The sequence below is a fragment of the Callionymus lyra genome, chromosome 13 (genome assembly GCF_982586985.1).
Source record: "Callionymus lyra chromosome 13, fCalLyr1.hap1.1, whole genome shotgun sequence".
Taxonomy (NCBI): Eukaryota; Metazoa; Chordata; class Actinopteri; order Syngnathiformes; family Callionymidae; genus Callionymus; species Callionymus lyra.
The window spans coordinates 6,397,451-6,408,973 of record NC_141830.1 but is presented as its reverse complement, the minus strand read 5'-3'; the positions used below and the strand labels follow the sequence as shown (position 1 = coordinate 6,408,973).

At 35.0% G+C, this 11,523-nt stretch overlaps 1 protein-coding gene across 1 annotated transcript in view; it reads right to left on the bottom strand.

Moving 5' to 3' along the window:
• The window catches only part of slc2a3b (solute carrier family 2 member 3b), a 17,864-nt gene extending 11,549 nt beyond the window's left edge, over window positions 1–6,315 (bottom strand). Inside the window, exons 1-5 of the mRNA XM_087806129.1 lie at window positions 6,231–6,315; window positions 3,340–3,444; window positions 1,879–2,039; window positions 853–1,093; window positions 630–792 (exon numbers count right to left, since the gene is read on the bottom strand). Coding sequence (XP_087662255.1) covers window positions 630–792; window positions 853–1,093; window positions 1,879–2,039; window positions 3,340–3,444; window positions 6,231–6,254 — 694 coding nt within the window. The 5' untranslated portion in view covers window positions 6,255–6,315. The remainder of the gene's footprint in view (window positions 1–629; window positions 793–852; window positions 1,094–1,878; window positions 2,040–3,339; window positions 3,445–6,230) is intronic.
• Window positions 6,316–11,523: the final 5,208 nt, after the last annotated feature.

Genomic DNA, 11,523 nt, shown 5'->3' with positions numbered 1-11,523 from the left:
GTGAGTACATGTATATACAAGTGTGTGTGTGTCATGTATATACATGTGTGTGTGTACATGTATATACATGTGTGTGAGTACATGTATATACAAGTGTGTGTGTGTACATGTATATACAAGTGTGTGTGTGTACATGTATATACATGTGTGTGTGTACATGTATATACATGTGTGTGTGTACATGTATATACAAGTGTGTGTACATGTATATACATGTGTGTGTGTACATGTATATACAAGTGTGTGAGTACATGTATATACAAGTGTGTGTGTACATGTATATACGTGTGTGTGTACATGTTTATACATTTGTGTGTGTATATATGTGTGTACATGTATATATATGTGTGTGTACATGTTTATACATGTGTGTGTGTACATGTATATACGTGTGTATGTGTGTACATGTATATACGTGTGTGTGTGTACATGTTTATACATTTTTGTGTGTGTACATGTATATACAAGTGTGTGTACATGTATATACATGTGTGTGTGAGTACATGTATATACAAGTGTGTGTGTACATGTATATACAAGTGTGTGTGTACATGTATATACAAGTGTGTGAGTACATGTATATACAAGTGTGTGTGTACATGTATATACATGTGTGTGAGCAGCAGGACCTGCCGTGGCCTCCTCCTCCAGCTGCAGGTTGATGAGCAGGTGTCGAGGACTCTCGGGGCAGAAGGGCAGCAGCAGGACCTGCAGGATGGCGGGCAGTGCGGTCAGACCCAGCAGGAGGGGCCACAATTGGTCGGAGCCCAGCAGAGACTCCAGACCGAAGATCTGAAACAAACACAAGAGGTTGACTCGTCACGTCGTCTCGTCAATAAAGTCTGGATCTACCTGAGCCACCAGGATGCCGATCACCACCCCCAGCTGGTGCAGGGTTCCAAAGGCCCCCCTGAGGGCCGTGGGGGAGATCTCTCCCACGTACATGGGGGTGAGTCCAGTGCACAGACCGCAGAAGACTCCGATGACAAACCGTCCGGCGATGACCATCTCAAACGAGGAGCTGAGTTTAGAAAGTCCCATCAGAAGTCCACCTAGAAGAGCCAGGATGTTGGACAGAAGCATCGACTTCCTCCTGTGGACCAAGAAGAAGAAGATGAAGATTCATCCGTGACATCAAAATATTTAATGAATTTTAAATGTTGAACCTCTGGTTATTTTAATGGATGTCAATCATTTTTATATTGAAAAGTTTATTTTTCTTTTAAATAAATACATTTTAAAAATCAAACATTTTCAGAATTAATGTTATTTTACACATTTAGTTTGATATTCTAATTCCAATCAGTAAAAATTAATTGTTCTAAACTCAATATCTTTCAATTCGTAGCCATTTTAATACGAATATATATATAATAATATAATAATATAAATCAATATAAAAAATGATACAATTGTGTCATCATGATTGGTTGAAAGCTGGATCATGTAAGTTAGTACTTTTTTAGTATTGTGTGAATATTATACATTTTTTATATTGAATTAAAAAGACTAGGAATGGAAAAATATTGATTTCAGAAAAAACATTTTTTTTATTAGAATTAAAATCTCAAATTCACTGCGTAAAAAATGCAGTCTTAAGAAACCGATTTCGGGTAAATGTATAAAATACGAAATTTTTATAAACAAATAGCAAATATTTGAAATATAATTCACTTAAATACATATTGTAATATGTTAAAAAAAAAAAAAAAGTCGGGAAAGAAATCGTTAACAAAATTCTGTATATAACGTTAAATACATTAAACATTTCTTACGAAAAGTAAAAACAAAGTTTTAAATTCCTAAAATGTTTGCTAATGTTTTATTATATTATATATAAACGCGAAGGTTCGTTTATTTGAGCATCACGTGACTGACCTGCCAAACCTGTCGACCAAAGTGCCCACACTGAAGGAGCCCAGCATTCCGCCCACACTAAAGATGGCCACCGAGACGCTCCACACCATAGTGTTGGCGTCAGGAGTGAAAGGTTCTCCATATCTCTCCAGAGACACGTTCAGGAAGAAGGCTCGCAGTTTCTGTGGGAGACAGTGTCTTTATTTCTGCTTTATTTATTCAATAAAACATAATTAATACTAAAGAACAAAAAACGAAATCCTGAAGTTTAGCTTATTTTCTTCTGTAGTGTACAGGCTGTTTATTGTTGTAGATATAGTCACTGTTTATTTATTATTGTGTTTGTATTATTGACTTATTTTAACTTTTATATATCTTGTATTATTATTAATGTTATAGTCGTTTATCATGTTTGCTTCTTCTTTGACATTTTCAGAATGAAGTTTAGTGAACCAGGGCGACCCCGTGTGGTGAAGAGACCAACGCGATAGATATGATTTTTTCCATAACTTTTTTACTTAACTTACTTTTATTAATTCGACACGAGTCTTTCATGACCCTCGTTTGATTTTGTTAGAATATGTATAGTGTTTATATTTTGAAATTAAAGAAAGATTTTAACGGATTTACGTTTTTTTTTTTTAATCTGCGTCTAATTCAGTAAAATTCCGACTTAAAATACTCTTAACCAGTCATGATGAAAACCACGTTCTGTTCATAAACAATATATTTATGAATCTATAGTATTACACAACAAAATTAAACATAATTAAAAGTTACAATACAATTATGTTCATAGTGATGAATAAATGTAACATCTCGAGTATAGTTTAACAAAACTGAGGTAAAACAGTTTTCAGAATAAACTCTCTCATATAAATTACATATGAATATATTTAAAAAAAATAAATAGGAAAAATAATCATATAGATCCTATTTTTAATGTACAGTTATTCCTTAAAACAATGTATTTAATCATTGCTAATTGAAAAACGTAAATAATGCCATTATAAATAATACAAATTTTGTAGTGTTCAACTTTTATTCTTTTTCAATCTATTTATATCACACAACTGTTCTGTGTTTTAAAGTGACAATATGGAATTGTAGTATCTTACAGAACAATCTCTGGTGCATAACGCAGTATCCAAAGTATTTACATTGAATCGTGTAACAAGAATAAATAAAGGAAGAAGCCTAGAGCGTGCAGGTCATCTACTGCAGCCGCAACACAATAAGCTCTCCATAATAACCACGTGAACTAAACCTGTAATGAAGGAAAAGAAGAGCAGCTAAAAGAGGACGAATGGTCTCCATAGTTCATTCATATCTTTGCTAGGTTTGTTAGCATGCAGGAGCTACCTATGCTAACACATTACAGTTGTGTTTTATGACTTTTAAAGTGTTTTATTCATTGAGTTTCCTGATGAAACCACTGGTTCGTGACTTGTATCTGAAGGTGGAACGTCTTCAGGAACTGACCAGCTCCGGAGCGTTGATGACCCCAGTGTTGTATCCAAACTGCAGAGATCCGATGACGGCGCTGAAGACGCAGAAGAGCAGGTAGAAGGTCACGCCCTGCTTGGGCTGGAAGACAAACAGTGGATCAGAGGGGAGGAAACTGGAGTTGTTCTCCCGCCTGACATGTGCTTCTGCCTCACAAAGCTCCTGTTGTCCAAACTAACACTGATGAGGACGAACAAAGAGACGTTCTGTGTCCCGGTGTCAGCGCCGCCACTGACCACAGCGGGACCGCGAGCACGTCTGCAGGTGCTGCAGTCGTGAAGACACAAGACGTGACAACAGAGAAGCTTCATCCTCAGCAATGATTGCAGCAGCAACGTGTTGTAACATGGATCAGGTCAGAGGCGGAACATGAGGTTTCCTCATTTCATACTGATTGACTGAGAACAGATGACGAATTGAATATGATGGAAAACATGGTTTTAATAAATACATCAATGGAAACTCTTAAATAAGGCTCATTTGAATTTTTTGATTCTATAAAATGTCACTTTTTAAATTCATTTTAGTTAAAAATTCTGAAGAAGAAAAAATATTTTTTTAAATTTAAAATAAATATTTTAAATTAATGGTATTTAAAGATCCTGAAGGAATAAAACATTGCATATGTGTCATATTTTTTACAATTAAAAAAAAATTCATTTTATTTAAAATATCTGAAGAAGAAAAAAATTAAATCATTTTTTTTATTTAAATAAATGAATGTTTTAAATAAATGGTATTTAAAGATCCTGAAGGAATAAAACATTGCATATATGTCATTTTTTACAATTTAAGAAAAAAACATTTTATTTTAAATATCTGAAGAAGAAAAAAATTAAATGAATTTTTTTTTTTTTTAATAAATGGTATTTTAAGATCCTGAAGGAATAAAACATTGCATATATGTCATTTTTTTTACAATTAAAAAAAGAAAAATAATTGTATTTAAAGAATCTGAAGAAGAAAAAAATGTATCTTTTTTTTACAATTTAAACTATATGTTTTAAATAAATGGTATTTAAAGATTCCAAAGAATAAAAATGCATATTTAATATTTTTGCAATTAAAAAATGTTTGAAATTAATTGTTTTTAAAGATGTTTTATTTTATGATTCTAGAGGAAAAATTGCATATATCATTTTTTATATATATATATACATATATAATTTAAAATAAATGTTTTAAATGAGAGTTTCTGCATCAGTTCTATGGTCACATGATGTGTTTAGAGAAAGACCATCCGTCGTACATGAAGATATAAAGAGTTACAGCGAGGAACGTTCTTATCTCGCAAAGACGACAGCAGCAAAAGGGGAAAACAGGGACAAGGGATGATAAGAGTTCAAACTACACATGACGTGACGGAAGCAAAAGAAGAAGAAGACGAAGAAGACGAGGAAGAAGAAGAAGAAGAAGAAGGATGTCAAACAGGAAGTGTGTTTATCAGTGCCTGATCAAAATATTGAAAATGATGAAACTTTGAATGTTTTATTAAAATGTTGTTGTTTTGAAGCTTTTAATTAAAAAAAAGAGTAACTAAATTCAATAATTTATTTATTGAAAGGGTGAATTTGTTTTTATTCTATTGAATAATTTAATTATGATATTTTCAAAATTGATTAATGTTTAATTCATGATTGGCTCAAAGATTGTTCTAGTAGCTCGGTTGATATTGTCTGGTGACACTATTATACAAACATTTATATATTGAATTAAAAATATTATGAATTAAAAATATATTCAATTTAGAATATTAATATTTAAACTATTTTTTATAAATTATTAAATTAAATATTAAAATGAATTTGAGTATATATATTTAACACATTATTTTAATAGTATCTTTATTGAAAGGTTGATTTCCTGTTAATTAAATCATTTAGTTTAAACATTTTTTTATAATTAATTTGAAAACAAATATAAATATAATAATTTGTGGTATCCCTTGTGTTGGCTCTGGGTGACCTTGACCCTGAGTTATAAATTCAATATACAAATGTATAACAGTGTCACCATGACAGGCTAAATCATTTTTTAATCTAGTTATTGAAAAGAACATTTCAACCTATTTATTATAGAAATTATTGAATTCAATGCATAAAAAACGTTTCAAGAGAAATGTTACATGTTGTGTTTTTTTAATAATTCATTCATCAATCCAGGAAGTCTCCGGCTCCAAGGGACTCATTGTATAAACAAAGCAGAGGGGGGGGGTTTAAACTGGCTGGAGGAGTGAAGCCGCAGAGATGGACTCCGCTCTCGTAACCTCTCGTTCGCCCAGATCTCAGAGCAACTTTATAAAGTGATGAGTTCAAAACATGGTCATAATGAAAGAAGCAAAACGTCAACATTTGAAACATGTGAGTGATTTTGAAACTAGTTGACCTTTAACGTCAAAGAGTAAGTGTGTTAACATTTAAATGAATGTTCAAGCAAACATTGCAAACAGGTGTTGTGTCATCTTCCTGTGATGACAACAAAAGTTTGCGACATCAAACCAGTAGTGTCTGAAACATCCTTCTATACTAGAGAAGCTCTTCATGAATGAGCTGAGATGTTTGTTCTTAACTGGAGAAACTCTCCATGAATGAGCTCAGATGTTTGTTCTAAACTGTTACTCAGGTGTCTGATCCTGGGAGCTGCACCCTCGACGTCACGTGCAAATAAAACAGGCAAACACAAGTCAAAACTCGTCTCAAACATCGTGAAGTCGCTACTTCTCTGAAAGGAAATTTACCAACAACTCTCAGGTGCGTGGATTGAAAGTATCAATCTTCTCCGGCGCAACAAACACACAACTAAACGAGGTATTGACTTAACTTAATCAGATCAAACATTGGAGATCAAATATGAAGTCTTGACTCTACCTTGTCGTCGGCGAGTGGCTCCATCTCTGCCAGCAGTCGAGGAGGAAGTGGTGAAGAACAGTCAGAGTGAACACTGATGAAGGTTCTAAACCAGACTGAAGAATTAACCGTTACTGAGCAGCTCCTCCCCTTGAACCTCCACCCCCGTGGATGAACAGATGGACGACAGACACAAATACAATCTGTTTTTAATTGCTAAATAAATTATGATTTTTATTAACATGCAAATATTCACGCATTTGTTCATTTTTGTGTTTCATTAAACTCACAGCCACTAGATGACAGCACGTGGATGGATGGATGGATGGATGGATGGATGGATGGATGGATGGATGGATGGATGGATGGATGGATGGATGGATGGACGGACGGACGGACGGACGGACGGACGGACGGACGGACGGACGGACGGACGGACGGACGGACGGACGGATAAATTAATGGCTGAACAGATGAATGTAAGGATCGATGGATGAACAGATGGATGGATAAACATGTGGATGGATGAATAGTTGGCTGAATGAATAGATGGATGGCAGCCGTCCATCCAATTTAGAAGGATTGGAGGATGGATGGGTCAACATATGGATGGAAAGATGGATGGCTGAACAGATGAATGAATGAATAGATGGATGGACGGATGTATAGAAGGATTGAATGATGGATGGGTTAACAGATTGATGGGTGAACGGATGGATGGATGGATGGATGGATGGATGGATGGATGGATGGATGGATGGATGGATGGATGGATGGATGGATGGATGGATGGATGGATGGATGGATGGATGGATGGATGGATGGATGGATGGATGGATGGATGGATGGATGGATGGATGGATGGATGGATCGATGGATCGATGGATCGATGGATCGATGGATCGATGGATCGATGATTATATGGATGTACGGATGTATAGAAGGGTTGAAGGATGGATGGATGTATAGATGGCTGGACGGATGTATAGATGGCTGGAAGGATGGAAAGATGGAAGGGGGGAACAGATGAATGGATGTATAGATGGATGGAAGGATGGAAAGGTGGATGGGTGAACAGATGGATGGTTATACAGATGGATGGATGAACAGATGGATGATTGAGTAGATGGATGTACGGATGTATAGAAGGATGTATAGATGGCTGGACGGATGGAAAGATGGATGGGTGAAAGGATGGATGGATGTATAGATGGATGGATGGATGGAAAGGTGGATGGGTGAACAGACGGATGGGTATACAGATGGATGGATGAACAGATGGATGATTGAGTAGATGGATGTACGGATGTATAGAAGGATGTATAGATGGCTGGATGGATGGATGGATGGATGGGTGAAAGGATGGATGGATGTATAGATGGATGGATGGATGGAAAAGGTGGATTGGTGAACAGATGAATGAATGAATAGATGGATGGACGGATGTATAGAAGGATTGAATGATGGATGGGTAAACAGGTGGATAGATGAAAAGATGGATGGATGAATAGATGGATTTACGGACGTATAGAAGGATTGAAGGATGGAAGGATGGAAAGATGGATGGGTGAACAGATGGATCGATGAACGGAGGGATGTATGATCAAAAGGCTGGATGGATGGAAGGATGAATTGATGGATGGAAGTTTTATCTGTCAACAGCAGATGTGTGAACACAAAGTGGAGGAAGAGAACGAAGGAGGGAGCGACCAGAAGAATCAATAAAGGAGAGTCTGTGCAGCTGCTGGAGGTCTTCAGTGGGCGACAACAAAGCTGGGTCACGTTGGTCACATGAGAGCAGCTCAGTGGGAGGAAAACAACAAAAGTAATTCTCCATCAAATATTTCTAATCTGCTCGTGAACTAAAACCTCCGCCTGGAATCCTGCCGTGACTCCGGCCTCACCTCCAATATTTCACTCTTCACTTCACATACTTTCTCTGTTCGTGATACAAAACACGACGTAACGTTTAAAACTGGAACGGTAAAGTATTTCGAGAACATTGTTTCAAAATATGCTTTCATCAAATGATCATGAACGTTATGGTTGTTTTAAAATGTGCGACTGTTCTTAAAAAGAACCATAACACAGTTAGCTAGCGAGCTAAGCTAACATATACGGACACCGGTTAGCATGCTAACAGTTGTTGTTGACATTCAGTATTATTGAATACATTGTCACTATTTTTTGTAATAATGTTATTTATTGTTGTTCATAAATGATCGCATCAATGTTTTACATTTAATTCAATTTCACTTTTGCTAATGCTAACTAGCTTAGCTCTGTGAAGAAGCTGTTGACATGAAGGTGATTCTAGTTCATTAAAACGAATGTTTTGATGTAGAGATTATGATGTTATTTCTAATCTAAGATGTATAATTTAATATTATGATATTATATTAATATATAATAATAAATATTGTGATGATATAGATCTCTAGACTTGTCCAGCTCTACTGCTCTTTTGATCCAACTGAGCCCCAGAGGCTGAACAGCTTAGCCGATTGTTTGCTAGAAATCAAACAATGAGTGAAAACACTTTACAGCTAAATGTGGACAAAACGGAAACTGTGGTTATTGCACCTGATGATATGGTTCCAGGGTTGAGTCAGTACTTGGGTGACTTAGGTCAGTCTGTCAAACTGAGCCTGAGAAACCTGGGTGTTGTATTTGATAAAGACATGTCTCTTGTTCGACACTGAAGAAAACTGACCAGAAACTGTTTCCTTCAACTGAGAAAAATCTCTAAACTTAGGAAAATGTTGTCGGAACATGATCTGGATCTTATAATCCATGCGTTTGTTTCTTCTCGTCCGGACTATTGTAACAGTTTGTTTTCATGTCTTAACAAGCAGGATGTGTCTCGCCTGCAGTTGATTCAGAACTCTGCAGCGAGAATTCTGACCCGCTCTAGTAGAAGAACTCACATTTCTCCGATCCTTAAAACTCTTCACTGGCTTCCAATTTCTTTCAGGATCATTTTAAAATTCTGGTTCTTACTTTCAGATCTATTCATGGTCAGACCTTCCATCAGTGATCTGATCCAGACTTACACCCCAGCTCGGGCTCTGAGGTCTGTGGATCAGAATCTGCTGATGGTTCCTGAACACGGTTCAGGACCAGAGGAAGGAATTCCTTCCAAACTGTTGCTCCTAAGCTTTGGAACGATCTTCTCTCTCTCTGTGTTTGATGGAGTCTACTGACTCCTTTAAGAAACATCAACAAAAGACGTTTTTATTTGTTCAGGCTTTTCCTTGATTTTCTGGAACTCCTGTTGTGTTATCAGTTTTATCTTGATCTTTAAAGTATATACTTTATTGAATATTGTTTTGATTGTTTAAGCGCTTTGTGACCCTGGTCTGGAAAAGCGCTATACAAATAAAAATGACTTGCTTACTTACTTACCTACAGGTTTCCTGATCCACAGTCGACTTATCAAGTTCCAACAAGTCTGTGATGCAAGTGAGAAGTTAGCAAGAGATGAAATCAGAGTTTTATTTACCGGAATCAGCCGCACCCGTCAGCAGGAGAGCAATTTAAACTGTACCTTTTGTTGTATTTAGACTCAGATTGACACTTTTTGAAGGATTAAAGACGACAGAACGTTTCATCTCACATTCAACGAGGTTTTAAAACACGTGACGCAACACGTTGTACAACATTAAGAAATCCTGGCCTGTGACAAAATCAAACTGCCAGACGACACAAAATGTCTAAACCAAATACTTTAAAGCATCTTAATCTGATGAGATTCTCCTATTTAATGCTTTATAACGTCACATAAATGAGTATACGAGTGTCATTAGGATATTAAAGAAATGTCATTTGAATTGTTAGCATTGAATAGTTTTTAAATAGTAGTAGAAATCAATACATTTATATTGAAGGGTTTGTTTTTATTGAAATAGTTCATTAAATTAGTGTTTCTTGATTTTAATTCGTTAGTTTTTTTAAATAGTTTAATGAAAAAAAATCAATTCTTTTTACAAAAAGTTTGATATTGTAATTTTATAAATACTTTCTATATTTATATACATTCAACGTTTTAATTTGTAGCCTGTTAAATTCTATACGAATCAGTAAATTGTGGAGGCACTATCAACAAATTCAAAATTCTGAGAATTAAAAAAAAAGTCTACATCTGAATTATTTTAATTAGAAAATCAAACAAAACATTTTTTTAAATATTGAAAATGTTCTATTATAACTAAAACAAACCGAACCTTTCAATTATTGAGTTATCTTGTTTTGTTTTTTAATGCAATGTATGAAATAAATAAGAAGCAAATGTATATAAATAAACATGTTTATTTTATCAGCTCTAAACAATCTACAATAATCTAAAATAATGTTGAGAAACTAGGTCACAACTTTCATCTCCACACATCTACGTTTTTGTTTGTAGTGTTGCTCAACTAAAAAATGACAAATTGACGTCTGCTATAAATAGAAACGTTTAACAAACTAATAGTTTAACATCAGAAACAGCGCCCTCGCGTGGTTACATGGAGCAACCGTGACAAGCAACTTTACTTTGAACACTTTGATTCTTGTTTTCTTTGGATCTTAAAAGACTTTTTCTCTGTCGACTCTTTCTGTTTAAGAGACTTCATTGTTCGCGGTGGTCCTGGAGAAGCACCGTGTCAGAGGAAGATGTTCACGCCCACCTGGACGTGTTGAGACAAAAAGTTTCGTCTGTGGAATTGAAACTATTTCAACACAGGAGTTTATGGTTTAAAACGCCTTCATCAAAACTTTGATCAACTTCCAACATCTGTTACTGATCATTATTCTAAAAAGTAAAAGATAAATAAGGATCTCTTTGATACATGTTAGTTTAATTTATCAGTTCAATTGTTCCAAACAGTCTTGTGGCGACATCTTGTGGTGAAGAATACGTACTACTGTGGCAAGACAATGTTAATGCAGGAACACCGAAGTGTTCACTCAGATACGATCATTAAGAGACAGAATGCAGTTTATTGATTTAGATTTGTATTATTTTGAGTAGTAAATTGGATTAATGTTAAAAAAGCACAATTCAAAATTGATTCAAATAATTGTCGACTGTGACAGAGTTTTAACTATAATGAAAAATATAAATATTATAAACTATATAATAAGGTTCAACATATCTTAAATAAAGGTTTGTATAAAAGTCAATAATAAATTTAATAAATATACAAAAATAAACATGATTAATTCCTGCTGTCATTAATAATTGATTAGACTATAAATAAATCCACAAATTAATAAAACATACAAATTCAGACATTTGTCCATTTTATGTTTAAATAATGAAAAGTCGTCAAAC